Below are 20,280 nucleotides of genomic sequence, written 5' to 3'. Positions count from 1 at the left end.
TCACATGATATCTATGCTGCTTTTGCTCGTCAGTGGCAGAGTTGCATAGTTGCTACACAGACCATGTGACTTGCAAAGCCTAAAATACTTATTTTCTGACTCTAGAGAAAAAGTTTGCCAACCACTGCTCTAGGGTGGAGCTCACCAGATGAAATCCACCTATAAACTTTCAGAGCTTCAATAAAGAGCTTCAATAAACTTTCTAGTACCTTGTTCAAAAACCTGAATGGACAGTTAGGCATCACTTGACACAAAGGGAAAGCCCTTTTCATGAAAGGGAGAGTCAAAATTAAATGAGCAAAATAACAGACAAAAAGATCATGCAAGAAATAGAACAAGTGGTTTTTTAAAGCTAACAAATTGGAAGGCTCGGGCAACGACAGAGGAAGCCCTATTCTCACATTTCTGTTAATAAAGAAGACATATTTCTTACTGGTGAGTGGCAAGAGTTCAACATCAATTGATTCCCATTTTAAAAACGAGTATACATGCATTCACCAAGTATATGTGTGGTCTCTTTGTCCCTACTTCTGGCTTTTGACGAGTGAGGGGCAGCTACTTCAGGAAGCTAAGTAGATTAAATGTTTGCTTTGCAGAGCACTCCAGCAGCAGATGGATGGGTCTCTAGATTTGGGGCAAATGGCAGCAAGCTGGACTGTGGCTGCCGGTCCAGGCTACAATATGTTCTCTACTCTGGCTCTACTGACAATAAAGCTGTTAGTTTTATCTGTATCTGACTTCAGTTTATAATTCTAATCAGAACTCCAAGGAGTGAGGAATGTGATTTATCAGCCTCCTTAAATCTGAACACGTGAAGCATTGGCTGTGGCTTCAGCTCAGGCCTCCAAATGGCGAGAATGCTACTTTTTAATCTGACAGATAGATATGAGATGTTGCATTCATAAAACAAAACAAGTTACTGTATGAAAGGAGCAATCAGAGAACAAGAAGTTCTTTGAAATTTAAAATATAGCTGAAATAAAAATTTTAATAGAGTTAGAAGATAAAGTTGAAAAACTCTCAAAGATAGACTCAAAAGACCAAAAAAAAAAAAAGAGCAAAAAACGTAGCTGAGGAGATCAGTCCAGGAAGAATAATATCTGACTAACAGAAATTATAGAGAGGGGCTTCCCTGGTGGTGCAGTGGTTAAGGATCTGCCTGCCAATTCAGGGGACACGGTTCGATCCCTGGTCCAGGAAGATCCCACATGCCGCGGAGCAGCTAAGCCCATGCACCACAACTACTGAGTCTACGCTCTAGAACCTGCAAGCCACAACTACTGAGTCCATGTGCCACAACTACTGAAGCCCGTCCACCTAGAGCCCGTGCTCCACAACGAGAAGCCACCGCGATGAGAAACCCGCACACCACAACAAAGAGTAGCTCCTGCCCGCCGCAACTAGAGAAAGCCTGCGCACAGCAACGAAGACCCAACACAGCCAATAATTAAATAATTAATTATTTTAAAAAAAGAAATTATAGAGAGAAGAAACCAAGGGGAAGAAATTATGTAAGTGAAAAAGCAAAGCAATTTCACTAAAAGGAAAACAAGAATATACAATAAAGGAAATGTATTCACAGTAAACTTAGCTCTGATCGAACAATATTTACATAGTTTTATATTATAAATGCTTATTAAATATAGTGATATCCATACTTGGAGGAGAGGGAAAGACTATAAGAGCCAAGTCTTTATCTATCATAAAAAAGTCAATAGGCGACTTCCCTGGTGGTCCAGTGGTAAAGAATCCACCTTCCAACTCAGGGGACGCGGGTTCGATCCCTGGTCGGGGAACTAAGATCCCACATGCTGCGGGGCAACTAAGCCCACGTGCTCTAGAGTCTGCATGCCACAACTAGAGAGAAGCCTGCACGCTGCAACAAAAGATCCCACATGCCTCAACAAAGATCCCGTGTGCCGCAAAAATAAACTAAAAAAAGTCAGTAGATGATAATATAATTCAATATCTAAGTTCCAGAGTTAATAAATTGCAACAGTACATTCTTTAGAAATATGCATGTTAACTACCCAAAGAAATCAGAGTGGTTGCCTGTAATCATATTAAAAGCCTGTCTCATTAAAATCTATCTTGGAATTACTCTGAACTGTATAAAAAGCAGGATTTTAAAGATTCAGTTGACAGTTTTAAGCTATCCAAGACTATTTTTCTCTTTTTTGGTTCCTTTCCTCAACTTCAAATCATGGTTATTCCTCATGGGCTGTCCTTCAGATGAATCAGGGGTAAGTCATGTTGTCTTTTATGTGGATATCTACCCAGGAATACTTGTCTCACTCATCAAAACTTACTAAGGAAATTCACACCTGTTCTCTCCTCATTACAATTTAATTTTTAATTGTTGTCCATTATTTTAGCCTACCAAAGCTATGTGACCAACTTAAACATCCTAACCACTTCTACAAATAAGGCTACTTCTCTCCTTCTACCACCACCACCCCAGCCAGAGTTATCATCATCACCTTCCACAGGGCGTTATTGGTCCCCCTCATATCATTGTCAGTGCTCTTTAAAAAATGCAAATCTGGACTTCCCTGGTGGTGCAGTGGTTAAGAATCCGCCTGCCAATGCAGGGGACACGGGTTCAATCCCTGGTCTGGGAAGATCCCACAGGCCACAGAGCGACTGAGCCTGTGCGCCACAACTACAGAGCCTGCGCTCTAGAGCCTGCAAGCCACACAACTGCTGAGCCCATGCGCCACAACTATTGAAGCCCACACACCCTAGAGCCTGCGCACCACAACTACTGAGCCTGCATGCTGCAACCACCGAAGCCCGTGTGCCTAGAGCCTGGGTTCTGCAACAAGAGAAGCCACCGCAATGAGAAGCTCTCGTACAGCACCAAAAGAGTAGCCCCTGCTCTCCACAACTAGAGAGAAAGCCCGTGCACAGCAATGAAGACCCAATAAAGCCAAAATAAAGTAAGATAAAATAAATTTAAAAATAAATAATTAAAAATGCAAATCTGACTTCACAAAAGCAAATCCCTGTTCTACTTCCCACCCATCTTAATTTCTTAATGGCTCCCCATTGCTCATAGGACATCCTTAACATGGCCTACAAAAGCATGATTTGGCCCATCTATTTCATCAACTTCATCATTACTCTTTTTTCTCTGCCATTCACAGGAACTGCAAAGCTTTAAGTGATTTGCGCTTTTCTTCAGGCCCTTTGCATATGCCATGTCATCAATTTGGGATTCTTCTTGCATCCCCTTCTTTCATCTAATTTTTTTTCCCTCAGACTTTTATAGAGTTCAACCATCATGTCCCTAAGGAATGAACTGCTGGGAACCAAAAAAAAAGTTTTCCCTTTTATCAGTGGTTCAACCAACATTATTTGGTATCTATTATATATATTACATGTAAGGCTTTATCCTCAGGATTAGTTTCACTTGGAGAAGGAAGCCTTTCTTGTCTCCCCCAGCCCTCCAGACTATTTTAGTGCTACATACTCTCATGATTTCTGTTACTTTTCCTTTTAAGCACTCATTTCAACTGTAACTTAATAACTGTATAATTGTGTACTTTGTGGTTCATTTCCTATCTCTTCCACTAGAAACACAAGCTTGTTGCCAATGGGTCCAGCACAGTTTGTTGCTGATAGTATGCATTCAGCAAATACTTGTAAAATGACTGAATTTGCAAAAACTAAAAATAATGAACCAGTGTCAATACCAAGTGATCTCCAAGACAAACAGTATGACAGGAAAAAAAGAGGTAGAACCCAATGCTTTAAGCTCAGGAAAGGAGTGCAGAATGTAGCCTGTGATTCCTTCATCTCTGCAGTACCAAACTCCACCTGTTCACTTGATTCATTCATTCCTACGGTCACATTCCCTACCTGGTTTCCAGAACCACTCTACCTCAGAAACCCCACACACTCCTCTCTCTGACTTGATGACTCCACTACTCCACTTCTGCCACTCTCATTCTACTTGCTCTCCCACTTCATGGAGACCTCTGAACTTTGATCCTTCCATTTTCTCTCAATCCAGCTCTTCAACTATACCCCCAACAAACTCCCGCCCCTGGCTCACTGATGAGTCACTCCTGCTGTGCAGCTGAGCGCTGCTGGGAAAAATAATACAGTTTGGCATCTTCACAGTCCTCCACATTGTAGCCAGTGAGTGCTTTTTCTGAACCACAACCCTGAGGATTTTAAAATCTGTTGAAAGCCCTTCCAAATTCTTAAATATGGCTTTTTAGGCCCTTTATTATCCGCTTTTCTCTCTAGCTTCACTACTCAGCACTTCAGTACTCTGTTGTCTCTCTTCCCACCCTTGCCACTCTCTGATTCTCATTTATTTCTCAACTCAACCACAATCTGGCTTTGCTCTCATCCTCCCTGAAACAACTCTCCCTAAAATTTACCATTTACATCCTGAACGGCGGGATCAAGCATTTTTCAGTCTCAGTCTCACTGTGGCATTTCACGTGCTGCTCTCTACCTTCTTGAAACTCTCTAATCCCTTAGTTCTGGATTCTTCCCAGATTCTTCTGATCATTTCACCTGCCTCCATGACAAATGCATTTTTTCTTGCTGCACCTTAAATGTTAGCAGCCTCCAAGGTTGTTCTTTGGCTCTACACTGCTTGCTGTAACTACAGCTTATGTGGCTGATGAGTCCCAAATGTAGCCCCTGACCAAACGTCCCCCCGAAAGTGTCATGTTCCCACCTTCTGCATATCACCTGAACATCCCATAGGCACTCACTTCCAACATATTTAAAATTGAACCTAGTCATCTAAAGTAGAGAAACCCAATACCTAGTCTAGACAACTGTCTTCTTTTACCTTATCAGTCAAGTCTTGCTGTTTTTAGTTCCTAAATACATCTGCAATCTCTCCAATCTTCTTTATCCCTACTTACCATCATTATCCTAGTTCAGGCTCTAACCATCCCTGAGACTATATTGCATTAATATCCTCTTCTTGACACCCTTAAATCTATCCTCTAGTAGCAGCCAGAGTGAGCTTTCAGTAATCCCTTGCTTAAGGTCCTTCCACTCCCTACACATTTAAATTCTCAAATTCTATATTTACCTCTCCTTAGTTCTGTAACTTCACTTTTCGATACTTTACTACCCACACCCTGTGCTGCTCACACTTCAAGTTCCCACTTAGCATGGCTAAATGATTTTATTTACCAAACTTCATGTAACACTTGTTTCAGAAACAATGGCTTCAGACTATGTCTTCTGACTTCTCATCAATCCAAGTTTTAGTCTTCTATATCAAGCCAGGTAATGTAAAAGATAATTAAAAATAGAACACATAAAACACATAAAATATTAAATTTGGGGCTTCCCTGGTGGCGCAGTGGTTAAGAATCCACCTGCCAATGCAGGGGACACGGGTTCGAGCCCTGGTCCAGGAAGATTCCCACAGGCCGCGGAGCAACTAAGCCCATGCGCCACAACTACTGAGCCTGTGCTCTAGAGCCCACGAGCCACAACTACTGAAGCCTGTGCGCCTAGAGCCCGTGCTCTGCAACAAGAAAAGCCACTGCGATGAGAAGCCCGCGCACAGCAACAAAGACTAGCCCCCGCTCACCGCAACTAGAGAAAGCCCGGGCGCAGCAACGAAGACCCAACGCAGCCAAAAGATAAATTAAAAAAAAAAAAAAAAAATATATATATATATACATACTGCATTTTACCATATCCATTTATCTAACAGGATGTTAGGCATCTCAAAAGTTACATTTAGTCATCAAGTAGCCTTCATTCAGATCTCAACGGGTGACTGAAGAATGACCTGACAGATGAAATCTTCCTTATTAAGAACATCTGGAGGGTTGCTCTTGGCTCTTAAGTATGTAGCTTATAGGTAACAAGTCACCTCTTTGAGCTTCAACTTCACCTTAAAAAGAAGGGTTTGGATTAGAAAGGATCTCTTAACTTGTAATCCATAGATTTTCAAGTCAGGTCATTCATACATAGACCTGGGTGGGGTAACCATAAATCCCTTGAAATTGTATTCACAATTCTGGTTATAAATTTGTTCAGTTTTCTAAGGAGAGAGAGTTCATGGTTTTCATTAGGTTCTCAAAGAAGTTCATGAATTACAAAGTGGTTTAGAACATCTGGATTAAAGGATTTCTGAGATTCCTCATATTGTGTACTTCTGTATTTTTAAAACTATGGAATGTGCAGATCCACTGTTGGTTTAGCTTTTATGACAAACCTAGATTATAATTACTTTTCCCTTTCCTTTAGTTCAGAATCTAAATCTAATAAGGGTAAGCCTAAATTATAATTCTAGGCAAGTTATGATCAAGCCAAACTTACAGGCATGTCTTAGCAGAAGAAAGGCTAATGTCAAAGGTGAAGACCCTAGAACTACTTGACAAAATAACACAAAATAACTTTTCATTTCTAAGGGTCTAAGTGACTGCGATTAAACAATGACTGAAAAAAGTAACAAATACAAACACAGAGGCAAAATTCCATCCAGAAAAAACTGTAATGCCTATGAACTATAGAGTAAAAAATAATCACAGTTTGTAGTCCACTTATTTCAAACAATAATTAACACAAAAGTTTCTAATAGAGGGACTATAATCCTAGGGTATCCTCTGTTATCTATTTAAACCTCTGTTTCCTTACTTCAGTTCTTTATCTCCAATTGCCTGCTTGGCATTTGCCAAGTAGAATTCAAAGGATGTTTATCACCATCTGTCTGAAAACTACACCTATCTCCTTACTTCATTATCTCTGTAATGGTACCTCTGTTCTAGTTATCCATGCTCAAGAATAAATACATGAGTTTGGATGAGAGACAATGACTCTCAAATGTACAATAAGTTCAGGTAAGAAAAATGATTACAAACCAGAAAATAACTGTTATCCCTCTATTTAGAATTAACTATTTTCTTAAGAATCCAAAGACTTTTTTCATGAAAAATTTGCAAATAAAAGGCAGATGAAGATACATATAAAAACTAAAAAAAGACATTTTTTGAGGAACGTGAAAATATGAACACTTACTGGATACTTGAGGTCAAGGAGTATTTAACATTTAAAGATATTTTTATAGATGAAATAATATGATGCCTGGGATTTGTTTCAGAAAAATGAGGGAGAGAAGTGTATAGGGTATAATGCAAACAAGCTTGATCAGAAATTCAGAATTGATTGAAACTGAGTGGTAAGTACATGGTGGCTCCCTAACAAAAAGTTAAAATAGTTAAACTCTGATGAGAAAAAAAAAATTGTGTGCATATGGCATCACTATGAGCAATGAAGCCATACACAAAGGGAGTCTTAAAAAGGGTGGATTGGTGGTTTTCTCTTGGTTGTCATGCAAAACGTATGAGGATTTTATGACCACTTGGTCAATAAACTATACAAACTGGAATTTGGTCAGTGACCTTTCTATCATACCAAATTTACACACAAATGTTTCTCAGATGGGATCAATAGGACAAGTGAATTAAAAAAAACTTCACATAAATAAAAATGAAATCAATTTGTGTAATAAGTATCTCCTATGACAAAAATTAGCTAAGGGTTAAACTTCATAAATAGTTTTAAAATGAGCAAGGCAAAAGGTTCAAACAAGCAGAACTTTTGTAGAGCAAAAATTACTATCGAATGTTTCAAATTATTATTTTAAATGGGTAATCTGATGCATTTTATATTTGCAAAAGTAATCTTATTCCAGTTGATATCAACATTTCTAAAGATGCAGACTACCTGAACATTAAGATAGGGACCAGGATGAGTGCTTTATGCAACTAAAAATGGTGTGTGGAGGAGGGAGAACCATACACCTTCCTGGTTAAATTCACTTTCTAAATGAACGTATGATAAATTTGCTTGCTGGTCATGAAATCTATTGGGTTGGCCCAAAAAGACTTACCTGTCTTCATGAAAGACTACAGTTGTTAAAAATTGCTGTGTGCTTCAGTTTACCTGCTAACAATTCAAATACTCAACATATTAACAGAATAAGCCATATACTACTTTCCCCTAAAAGTTCAGAATTTCTTCTCCTAGAGATTACTAAATTCTATTTTCTGCATTTGTATTTTGGTATGGATTTTTAAAAAAACGACCCATTCGTCAAAATAATAACAAATAATTTAAATAAGAAAATATTAAATTTCATATTAATATAAAAAGTGAAGGCATACTTAGAAATGTTCATTTCAAATATAACCTCTTTTCAATACAAATCAATAAAACATGGTACAGCTTACTACTTATCAACAAACTATAGATTGAAATTTGTACAGTCCCAATACACTTCAAAATTTTGATTTTGTATAATTGACTGCCAAGGCCTTAACTTACTTTAGTGTTAAGACCTAAAATCACAATTGAGAAATCTTTTTGAAAACCTTGGTTTGTATATTTAAGGGTTTCATCAATTATATCAATATTAATATATTAATAGCTAAAATATTGGAGCTTAGAATAGATGGAAAATTCCTGAAGACAGCAATTCATCTATGACCAACCAAGCTAACAGAAGCATTACTCTAAATAGGATCCCCAAGTACATATACTCCAAGGATCCTTTAAGAACTGGTTTACTTTCAAAAAGGATCATCTCCTTTAATGCTTGATGTTCAATTAACTTAGCATAGTGAGACACAATTAATCCAACTCAATTTAAATCCCTATTATAACATTTAAAAGATTACTGAATCGTGCTGAGCCTCAGTTTTCCTTATCTACAAAATGGGGGAAAATGATTGAACTAGCAGAGTTTTTGTAAAAATTAAAAGACACCATGGGGACTTCCCCAGTGGTGAAGTGGTTAAGAATCCACCTGCCAATGCAGGAGACACAGGTTCGAGCCCTGGTCCGGGAAGATCCCACATACCGCGGAGCAACTAAGCCCGTGTGCCACAACTACTGGGCCTGTTTCTAGACCCCGTGTGCCACAACTGAAGCGCGTGTGCCTAGAGCCTGTGCTCCGCAACAAGAAAAGCCACCTCGATGAGAAGTCCATGCACTGCAATGAAGAGTAGCCCCCACTCGCTGCAACTGAGAAAGCCCACACACAGCAACGAAGATCCAACGCAGCCAAAAACAAACAAATAAATAACTGTTCCTTTAAAAAAAAAAAAGACACCATGCATCACTGAATGTCAGCATTCAAAACTGGCTGTTTTTTTTTACCCACATCTCTATTCTTTAAAACTCTAGAGGCTCGGTTTTACATTCTACTTTTCCTAACTGGTATTTTACTCTTATTGATACATCATTGTTGTTTTCAAAAGCTACCTCAAATCTTTTGCTGATAAACTCCAAAGGCAAAAAACCCCAATCTATAATAGTTTTGTCCCCACATAGTTCATGGTAAAAAGGAAGAGGAAACATGCAATCAAGTGGAAGAAAAAGAAGAATGAGAAAACATTTCCTTCAAGAAAATGTTCTGAAATAATTCCACATAGGAAATGGATCCTGTAAAGTTATTTTCATAGTGGTTTAATAGGTGTTCACAAAAAGGTATTTTATGGCAATGTCACTCTTCCTCACAAATTGAGTATCTTCATTTATTGGCCAATTTCATAAAACTTAACATTCTAGAGGTCAGATTTAAAAAGCTGACTTAAAAATAGTACATATTTTTAAAAAGACTTTAACTTTGAAACAGACCTTGTCCCCTGTAAATTTTAGGCATTACTATTTCTGAGCATCAACTATGCAAATCAACTAATTAAATACCCACCTCCCCATCTGTAGTAACAGATAAACACCTGCTCCCAAAAGATGTATAAAACATTTAGAATAGAAAATGAGTAAACATCTCAACTAGTAAAATTACTCCTTTTTCAGCATTAAAAAATAACTTGTGAAAAATGTAATGTTATTATGAAGTGTCAGTCATCTCAATTCTATTTTGAAAATAACACATGGCACAATTTTAACTAAGAGAAATGCTAGTTTTCCAAAATAGCATGATTGTTACCTTTCCCCAAGGTTTAAAAAATAAATATTACCATCATGACATTACTAGAAAGAAATTGAAGCATACAAGGAATAAACTATAGTTTCTTTTTATATCAAAATGTACTCTTGAAAATGTGTTTGGCACAGTGCTAAATCATATATAGTTAATACTAAATATTGCAGGATACAATAAAACCCTGGAATTAATTGTTTACACCCTCTTATGGGAATGAAAATAATAGATACCAATTATTCAGAAGTCAGCCTATACAAACTGTATAAACAATATTTTATGTTTTGTTTTGAAAACCAGTGATATAATAAATTTTACATAAAAGACTGCAAAATAATATAAATGGATTTAAACAGATCTTTACAATAAGAAATTCAAATGGAAACAGACAAGTAACAAAGAGAAGTAAAAAAATTTATTGCAGTATTCGCTCCACCAGATTGCCTGGGGATCCCTTTTCTTGTATTGTTTTCAGGGTGACCTAATACATCAAAATCTACATTTACAAAAACTCCTTCTGCAGATAGGTCATAGATACTGCATGCTTTTTTTTTTTTTTTCCAACAGAATAAATTATATATCCAGGAGATTCTGCCATTTTACAGCCTGGAAAAAACAATGCTTCCCTGGAAACTGGGCTAAGCTAAAGAAAGCCATCCGCTGCTAGGTTAAACTCCAAGAACACTTTATTAAGAACATTAACAGACTAATTTCCAACATTCACTTGTTTATTTTTTAAACAGAAAGTTTTTTTCCAAGATATAAACAATTTTTGTTAAACTATAATACAGTGGGAGTAAAAATGAACTGAGAATCTGTTTCTGCTGCACAACAGCGAAGGGAGCTCCCACAAAAATGTTTTGCCCAACATTTCCTTCTTTTGTTCCTGCATCCCAGGTTCCATTCTTACTCTTCATAAAACTGATTTTTTTTTTGCCAGAATGTTGATATTTCAAGTTTTTCTGCCTTTAAAAAAAAACTCCTGTAAATTTGGCTGCATGTACAAATTCATTAGCTGGAAGTCCCGTCCTTGGCGGCATACAGGGATCGTAAAGTCTGAACAACTTTATTAGTCAGCTTATTAGCACTCGTTAGAGCAATTTTTTTGTAAATAATGTCTGACTCTTTAATAGTGTCTACCCAAGGCACCAGTTTGCGGCCATCACGGCGCTTAGCCTCAGTCCAGGAGCCACTGTAGGAGCCTGCCATCCACTGAACACTGAAGCCATTGCTGGTTTTCTGTACTACTCTTGCAATTTGTGGTCGATCTTTGTACTTTGGACAGCAAATAGCGATGACATCCATGACGTCAACACTTTCATTCATCTGTGCTGCCAACTCCGTAGAGTCTGAATTTCGTTTTGACCTTCTCAATGACTAAAACATTGGGAGGGGGGAAAAAAGACCAAGTGTTACACAAAATAATTTTAGTGAAATTATTGTTTTTATTGCTTTTAATCCCTTGACGCCGGGAGTTGGGATTTCCCAGCACACTTCCATTGCCGGCAATGAGACGCACCGTGACCGCCAGCGCCAAGGGGTTAACATATACTTGTAAAACCATGTAACTCTTAATTTGTACCCGTGTCTTTACTCTTATTGATATATAAAATTATATATACATATGAACCATAAAGCTACATAAAACTTATCAACAATAAAAAAGGATAACACACATTAATACAATCCAAAGAAAAATTAATAACCCTTTATGCTGGATAAATCTCATTTCTGTTTTTTTCTTTTTTATTGTCTTTTATGTTAAACTTTCTACAAAATGATGTATAAATGGATAAGTAGAGAATTTCTATCTACAAAATGTTTTCTCTCATAAGTATTACATTACTTGGTGTACATTTAATAGACTGACATATATAAGCACATAAAAATCATTTTACGTAATACGCTGCGAAATACGTTGACTCCTCCTCCGCCTCACCCCTGAAGTGCCTCCTCCTCTATCCTCCCCATCACTTTCATCATCTTCTGTCTCTGCTGCTGCATTATTTTTAGGGCTGCCTCCTCCAAGCAGCGAGGTAATTGCTTTGTTCCGAGCATTTGTGCTAGCTGACACCTCCCCTTCTTCTTCCTCTTCATCAGGGTCCAGATGTTCCATGAGAAGTTTGAACTACAAAAATTAGATGTTAATTTAGAATTTTAAGTAAATTTTTTCAAACAAGACTGCCAAATTCCCAAATGTTTTCCTTTATTTAAAATTTTTTTCCTAAATGTTTTCCATGGTAGTGGTTTGGTGTGGGTGAAACAGACTTTAGCTATTGTCCAAGTTGGGGGCTGGCAAACATTTTCTGTAAAGAGCCAGATAGTAAGTATTTTTGGCTTTGCAGGACAAAATGCAATAAAAAAATGAATGGGCATGGCTGTTTCAACAAAACTTTATTTTACACAAACAGGCAGTTGGCCAGATTTGGCCCATAAGCCAGATGTTGCGGACCCTGATCCAAGTTATCAAGCAGCCAAGTGATTACTAATTATTGACAGACTTTTAAACATTTCTGCCCCCCATTTTCTGTTCTCCACCAAGATAAGAGGATACAACAGGAAACAAAAAATGTTGAAGAATTTTAAAGAACTAAAAGAAATGTCAAATTTAGAGTACAAGGTTTGCAGTCTTTGAATAATATGAAAATCATTGTGTACACTACATTCTTGGTCAAAAAAGGGCGCAAACCCGGTTCCCCTGCATCGGCAGGCGGACGCGCAACCACTGCGCCACCAGGGAAGCCCCGAACTACCAGCTTTAAGTAGATTAAAATTAAAGACTATTTTTACTTTTTAGGACAATCTCGGAAATATTTTTAAAACGTTAAAAAATTTTTATTCTGGTAAAATATATATAACATAAAATTTACCATTTTAAAGTGTTTAATTCATTGACAATAAGTATATTCACACTGTTGCACAATCATCACCACAGTCATTTCAAAAACTTTTTCATCATCCCCCAAAGAAACTCAATCTGTACCCATTCAACACTCCCTCCCGCTATTCCTGAGACAGCAGATGCAAGAAGAACTACAATCCTGCAGCCTGTGGAATGAAAACCACAACCACAGAAAGAGAGACAAAATGAAAAGGAAGAGAATTATGTCCCAGATGAAGGAACAAGATAAAACCGAGAAAAACAACTGAATGAAGTGGAGATAGGCAACCTTCCAGAAAAAAAATTCAGAATAATGACAGTGAAGATGATCCAGGACTTTGGAAAAAGAATGGAGGCAAGGATCAAGAAGATGAAAGAAATATTTAACAAAGACCTAGAAGAATTAATGAACAAATAAGATGAATACAATAACTGAAATGAAAAATATGCTAGATAGAATCAATAGCAGAATAACTGAGGCAGAAGATCAGATAAGTGACCTGGAAGACAGAATGGTGGAAATCAATGCCACGGAACAGAATAAAGAAAAAAGAATGTAAAGAAATGAAGACAGCCTAAGAGATCTATGGGACAACATTAAATGCACCAACATTCGCATTATAGGGATCCCAGAAGGAGAAGAGAGAGAAAGGACCAGAGAAAATATTTGAAGAGATTATAGTTGAAAACTTCCCTAACATGGCAAAGGAAATAGCCACCCAAGTCCAGGAAGTGCAGAGTCGCAGGCAGGATAAACCCAAGGAGAAATATTCCAAGACACACAGTAATCAAATTTACAAAAATTAAAGACAAAGAAAAATTATTAAAAGCAAAAAGGGAAGAAAGACAAATAAAATACAAGGGAACTCCCATAAGGTTAACAGCTGATTTCTCAGCAGAAACGCTGCAAGCCAGAAGGGAGTGGCACGATATATTTAAAGTGATGAAAGGGAAGAACCTAGAACCAAGAATACTCTACCCAGCAAGCCTCTCATTCAGATTCCACAGAGAAATCAAAAGCTTTACAGACAAGCAAAAGCTAAGAGAATTCAGCAATACCAGACCAGCTTTGCAACAAATGCTAAAGGAACTCCTCTAGGTGGGAAAGAGATTAGCAACTTAAAACAATCTTGTACATATACAGACTGCTATATCAAAACCTCATGGGAACAGCAAACCCAAAAGCTACAATAGATACACACACAAAAAAGAAAAAGCAACCCAAACACAACACTAAAGATGGTCATCAAACCACAAGAGAAGAGAACAAAAGGGGAAAGAAAGAAGACCTACAGAAACAAACCGAAAACAATTAAGAAAATGGCAAAAGGAACACACATACCAATAATTACTTTAAATGTAAATGGATTAAATGCACCAACCAAAAGACACAGGCTCACTGAATGGATACAAAAACAAGACACATATATATGCTGTCTACAAGAGACCCACTTCAGACCTAGGGACACATACAGACTGAAAGTGAGGGCATGGAAAAAGGTATTCCATGCAAATGGAAATCAAAGGAAAGCTGCAGTAGCAATACTCATATCAGACAAAATAGACTTTAAAACAAAGAATGTTACAAGAGACAAAGAAGGACACTACATAACAGTCAAGGAATCAATCCAAGAAGAAGGTATAACAATTGTAAACATAACTGCACCCAACTTAGGAGCGACACAATATATAAGGCAAATACTAACAGCCATAAAGGGAGAAATCGACAGTAACACAATAATAGTGGGGGACTTTTAACACCCCACTTTCATCAATGGACCGATCAGCCAGACATAAAATCAGTAAGGAAACACAGGCCTTAAATGACACATTAGACCAGATGGACTTAACTGATATTTAGAGAGCACTCCATCCAAAAGCAGAAGAATACACATTATTCTGAAGTGCACATGGAATATTCTCCAGGACTGACCACATCCTGGGCCATAAAGTGAGCCTTGGTAAATTTAAGAAAACTGAAATCATACCAAGCATCTTTTCTGACCACAACGCTGTGAGATTAGAAATAAACTCCAAGAAAAAGGCTATAAAAACACAAATACGTGGAGGCTAAACAATATGCTACTAAACAACCAATGGTTCACTGAAGAAATCAAAGAGGAAATCAAAAAATATCTAGACACAAATGAAAATGAAAGCACAACGATCCGAAACCTATGGGATACAGCAAAAGCAGTTCAAAGAGGAAAGTTTATAGCAATACAACCTTACTTCCGGAAACAAGAAAAATCTCAAATAAACAACCTAACCATACACATAAAGCAACTAGAGAAAGAAGAACAAACAAAACCAAAAGTTAGTAGAAGGAAAGAAGTCATAAAGATCAGAGCAGAAACAAATGAAATAGAGACAAAGAAGAGCAAAGATCAATGAAACTAAAAGCTGGTTCTTTGAAAAGATAAACAAAACTGATAAACCTTTAGCCAGACTCATCAAGAAAAAAAGGGAGAGGACTCAAATCAATAAAATGAAAAATGAAAAAGGAGAAGTTACAGCAGACACCACAGAAATACAAAGGATCATAAGAGACTACTATATGCAACTGTATGCCAATAAAATAGACAACCTGGAAAAAATTGACAAATTCTTAGAAAGGTACAGTCTCCCAAGACTGAACCAGGAATAATTAGAAAATATGAACCAATTACAAGCACTGAATTTGAAACTGTAATTAAAAAACTCCCAGGCTTCCCTGGTGGCGCAGTGGTTGAGAATCCACCTGCCAATGCAGGGGACACGGGTTCCAGTCCTGGTCTGGGAAGATCCCACGTGCCGTGGAACAACTAAGCCCATGCGCCACAACTGCTGAGCCTGTGCTCTAGAGCCTGCGAGCTACAACTACTGAGCCCATGTGCCACAACTACTGAAGCCCACATGCCTAGGGCCCGTCTGTGCTCTGCAACAAGAGAGGCCACTGCAGTGAGAGGCCCGCGCACCGCAGCGAAGAGTAGTCCCCCTCGCTACAACTAGAGAAAGCCCGCGTGCAGCAACAAAGACCCAACGCAGCCAAAAAAAACACAAAAAAAGAAAAACCTCCCAAAAAACGGAAGTCCCGGCCCTGATGGCTTCACAGGCGAATTCTATCAAACATTTAGAGAAGAGCTAACACCTATCCTTCTGAAACTGTTCCCAAAAAGTGCAGAGGAAGGAAAACTCCCAAACTCATTCTGTGAGGCCACCATCACCCTGATACCAAAATCAGACAAAGATACCACTAAAAAAGAAAATTACAGGTCACTATCACTGATGAACGTACACGCAAAAATCCTCAACAAAATACTAGCAATTTGAATTCAACAATACATTAAAGGATCATACACCATGATTAAATGGGATTTATGCTAGGGATGTAAGGAGTTTTCAATATCTGCATATCAATCGGTGTGATACACCACATCAACAAACTGACAAATAAAAACCATATGATCAGGACTTCCCTGGTGGTGCAGTGGTTAAAAATCCGCCTGCCAATGCAGGGGACACAGGTTCGAGCCCTGGTCTGGGAAGATCCCACATGCTGCGGAGCAACTAAGCTCACGTGCCACAACTACTGGAGCCCCCGCGCCTAGAGCCCATGCTTCGCTACAAGAGAAGCCACAGCAATGAGAAGCCTGCGCACTGCAATGAAGAGCAGCTCCTGCTTGCTGCAACTAGAGAAAGCCCACACACAGCAACAAAAACCCAATGCAACCAAAAATAAATAAATAAATCTAGATATTAAGAAACCCCCAAATGATCATCTCAGTAGATGCAGAAAAAGCTTTTGACAAAATTCAACACCTATTTATGATAAAACTCTCCAGGAAGTGGGCACAGAGGGAACCTACCTCAACATAATAAAGGCCATATAAGACAAACTTACAGCTAGCATCATACTCAATGGTGAAAAGCTGAAAGCATTTCCTCTAAGATCAGGAACAAGACAAGGATGCCCACTCTCACCACTTTTATTCAACATAGTTTTGGAAGTCCTAGCTATGGAAATCAGAGAAGAAAAAGAAATAAAAGGAATCCAAATTGGAAAAGAAAACGTTAAACCGTCATTGTTTGCAGATGACATGATACTACACATATAAAATCCTAAAGATGCTATCAGAAAATTACTAGAGCTCATCAATGAATTTGGTAAAGTTGCAGGATACAAAATTAATACACAGAAATGTGTTGCATTTCTATACACTAACAATGAACGATCAGAAAGAGAAATTCAAGAAACAATCCCATTTACCACTGCGTGAAAGAGAATAAAATACCTAGGAATAAACCTACCTAAGGAGGCAAAAGACCTGTACTCCGAAAACTATAACATGCTGATGAAAGAAATCAAAGAAGACACAAACATATGGAAAGATATATCATGTTCTTTGATTGAAAGAATAAATATTGTCAAAATGACTACACTACCCAAGGCAATCTACAGATTCAATGCAATCCTTATCAAATTACCAATGGCATTTTTCACAGAACTAGAACAAAATATCTTAAACTTTGTATGGAGACAACAGAAGACCCCAAATAGCCAAAGTAATCTTGAGAAAGAAAAATGGAGCTGGAGGAATCAGGGTCCCTGACTTCAGACTATACTACAAACCTTTAGTCATCAAAACAGTATGGTACTGGCACAAAAACAGAACTATAGATCAATGGAACAGGACAGAAAGCCCAGAAGTAAACCTACCCACCTATGGTCTATTAATCTACGACAAAGGAGGCAAGATTATACAATGGTGGAAAGACAGTCTCTTCAACAAATGGTGCTGGGAAAACTGGACAGCTACATGTAAAAAAATGAAATTAGATCATTCTTTAACACCATACACAAAAATACGCTCAAAATGGATTAAAGACCTACATGTGAGACTGGATATTATAAATCCTCCTAGAGGAAAACACAGGCAGAACACTCTCTGACATAAATCGCAACAATATCTTTTCTGATCCATCTCCCAGGGTAATGGAAAAAAACACAAAAATAAACAAATGGGACCTAATTCAACTCAAAAGCTCTTGCACAGCAAAGGAGACCATAAAAGAATGAAAAGACAACCCACAGATTGGGAGAAAATATTTGCAAATGATGTGATCGACAAGGGATTAGTCTCCAAAATTTACAAACAGCTCATGTGGCTTAATATCATCAAAACAAATAACCCAATCAAAAAATGGGCAGAAGACCTAGACATTTTTCCAAGGAAGACATATAGATGGCCAAGAGGCACATGAAAGGGTGTTCAACACTGCTAATGATTAGAGAAATGCAAATCAAAACTACAATGAGATATCACCTCACACCAGTCAAAACGGTTATCATCAAAAAATCTACAAACAATCAATGCTGGAGATGGTGTGGAGTGAAGGGAACCCTCCTACACTGTTGGTGGGAATGTAAATTGGTACAACCACTATGTAGAACAGTATGGAGGTTCCTTAAAAAACTAAAAATAGAGCTACCATGTGACCCTGCAATCCCACTCCTGGGCATATACCCAGAGAAAAACATGGTCCGAAAGGATACATGTACCCCAATGTTCACTGCAGCACTGTTTACAATAGCCAAGACATGGAAGCAACCTAAATGCCCATCAACAGAGGAATGGATAAACAAGATGTGGTACATATATACAGTGGAATATTACTCAGCCATAAAAAAATGAAATAATGCCATTTGCAGCAACATGGATGGACCTAGAGATTGTCATACTGAGTGAAGTCAGACAGAGAAAGAGGAGTATCATATGATGTTGCTTTACGCGGAATCTAAAAAAAATGGTACAAATGAGCTTATTTACAAAACAGAAATGGACTCACAGACTTAGAGAATGAACTTACGGCTACTGCGGGGGAAGGGTAGAGGGAATGGATAGTTAGGAAGTTTGGCACTGACATGTACACACTGCTATATTTAAAAAGGATAACCAACGAGGACCTACTGTATAACACAGAGAACTCTGCTCAATGTTATGTGGCAGCCTGGATGGGAGGGGAGTCTGGGGGAGAATGAATACACGTATATATATGGCTGAGTTGCTTTGCTGTGCACCTGAAACTATCACAACATTGTTAATTGGCTATACTCCAATACCAAACAAAAAGTTAAAAAAAAATCTAAAAAAACCCCACCCAACTCCCCATTCCTGCCCCCCCGTCCCCCTGTAACTTCTGTTCTATTTTCTGACTCTCTGAATTTGCCTTTTTTTTGTGGTGGGGGCTACACCACAGCTTGAGGGATCCTAGTTCCTGACATGGGATTGAACCGGGCCCTCGGCAGTGAAAGCGCGGAGTCCTAACCACTGGACTACCAGGGAATTCCCTGAATTTGCCTATTCTTAAAGACACTTTAAAAGCACAATTTATAGACTCACATACTGACTCACATACTTCTTAGGTGGGTCTATATGTAACAGATACACACACATACACACACACACACACACACACACACACACACTTGTACTGCTTCTGTAAGAATACATGAAAAAGTAGTAATACTGGTTGTCAGAAGGAAGAGGAATAGAATGGGTGAAGAGGGCAGGAGGATGACTTTTCATGGTTTTTCCTTTGATGAAATATAAACCATGTAATCCACTGAATTAAAAAAATACATATATGGGCACAGCTTTTCTCTAAAACTTGCCTGAAAACTTTGCTTTTCACTAAAATAAAGTTAGTGGTGGGCTGGTATCTCCTAAGAAAAAACAATTATAGTGCAGTGGGTGAAATGGGAAAGACAAGCTTAAAGTAACTCTTTAAAACTACATAGACAAAAATAATGAGTGATGGGTCATGAAGCATACCTTCAATGAAAGGAGGTAGCTATCTGTCCCAAAAGAATTTACTTTTTAAAAAAGCCATTATCAAAATGAAATATATTTTGGTTTTACTACTCACATCTAGATACTGTTTTACTATACTCCTCTTCACATCTTCAGTGATTTTGGAATTAGCCATATCACTCCGCAGGAAGTCCAGTGTTTGTTTGGGATGAAAATGAACTCCTGTTTTTCGGTTTATCGCTTTATCATACACTTTTGCAGATTCAGATGGAGAGTATTTCTGAATTTTACTGTTTTGGGAAAACAAAACCATTTACTTAAAAAAATTTTTTTAGGCATTTACATTTAAATTGATTCTAGTTAAATTTTATTTACTTATAATTAAACTTTTTGTTATACAGATTTTAACCAGAGAAATTGTATACAAAATAAATATAATTTTAAAGAGGGAAGTAAAGACACAGAATCAAAGATTAAAAAGAATAATATTCTCTTGTTTCTGTCAGTATTTGTCTTGAATAGAGGCATCATTTAAATGAAAGTAGTTTCTCATGTCTATTTTTTAGCACCATGATTGTGACTGTAGGACAGTTTTAATATAATTACTCAATACTACCTAACTGGTTTACCTCCTCCTACTGTTTTGTGCCCCAACTATTCATTCTCTA

At 37.8% G+C, this 20,280-nt stretch overlaps 1 protein-coding gene across 1 annotated transcript in view; it reads right to left on the bottom strand.

Annotated features, from left to right (window-relative positions):
- Nucleotides 1-11,320: 11,320 nt before the first annotated feature.
- NIPBL (NIPBL cohesin loading factor) overlaps nucleotides 11,321-20,280 on the bottom strand; it is a 200,997-nt gene continuing 192,037 nt past the window's right edge. The window contains exons 45-46 of the mRNA XM_028492844.2: nucleotides 19,728-19,902; nucleotides 11,321-12,065 (exon numbers count right to left, since the gene is read on the bottom strand). Of these exons, the coding sequence (XP_028348645.2) occupies nucleotides 11,832-12,065; nucleotides 19,728-19,902 (409 nt within the window). The 3' untranslated portion in view covers nucleotides 11,321-11,831. The remainder of the gene's footprint in view (nucleotides 12,066-19,727; nucleotides 19,903-20,280) is intronic.

Source organism: Physeter macrocephalus, chromosome 8 (assembly GCF_002837175.3).
Source record: "Physeter macrocephalus isolate SW-GA chromosome 8, ASM283717v5, whole genome shotgun sequence".
Lineage (NCBI taxonomy): Eukaryota > Metazoa > Chordata > Mammalia > Artiodactyla > Physeteridae > Physeter > Physeter macrocephalus.
This window is presented reverse-complemented; position numbering and strand designations above follow the sequence as displayed.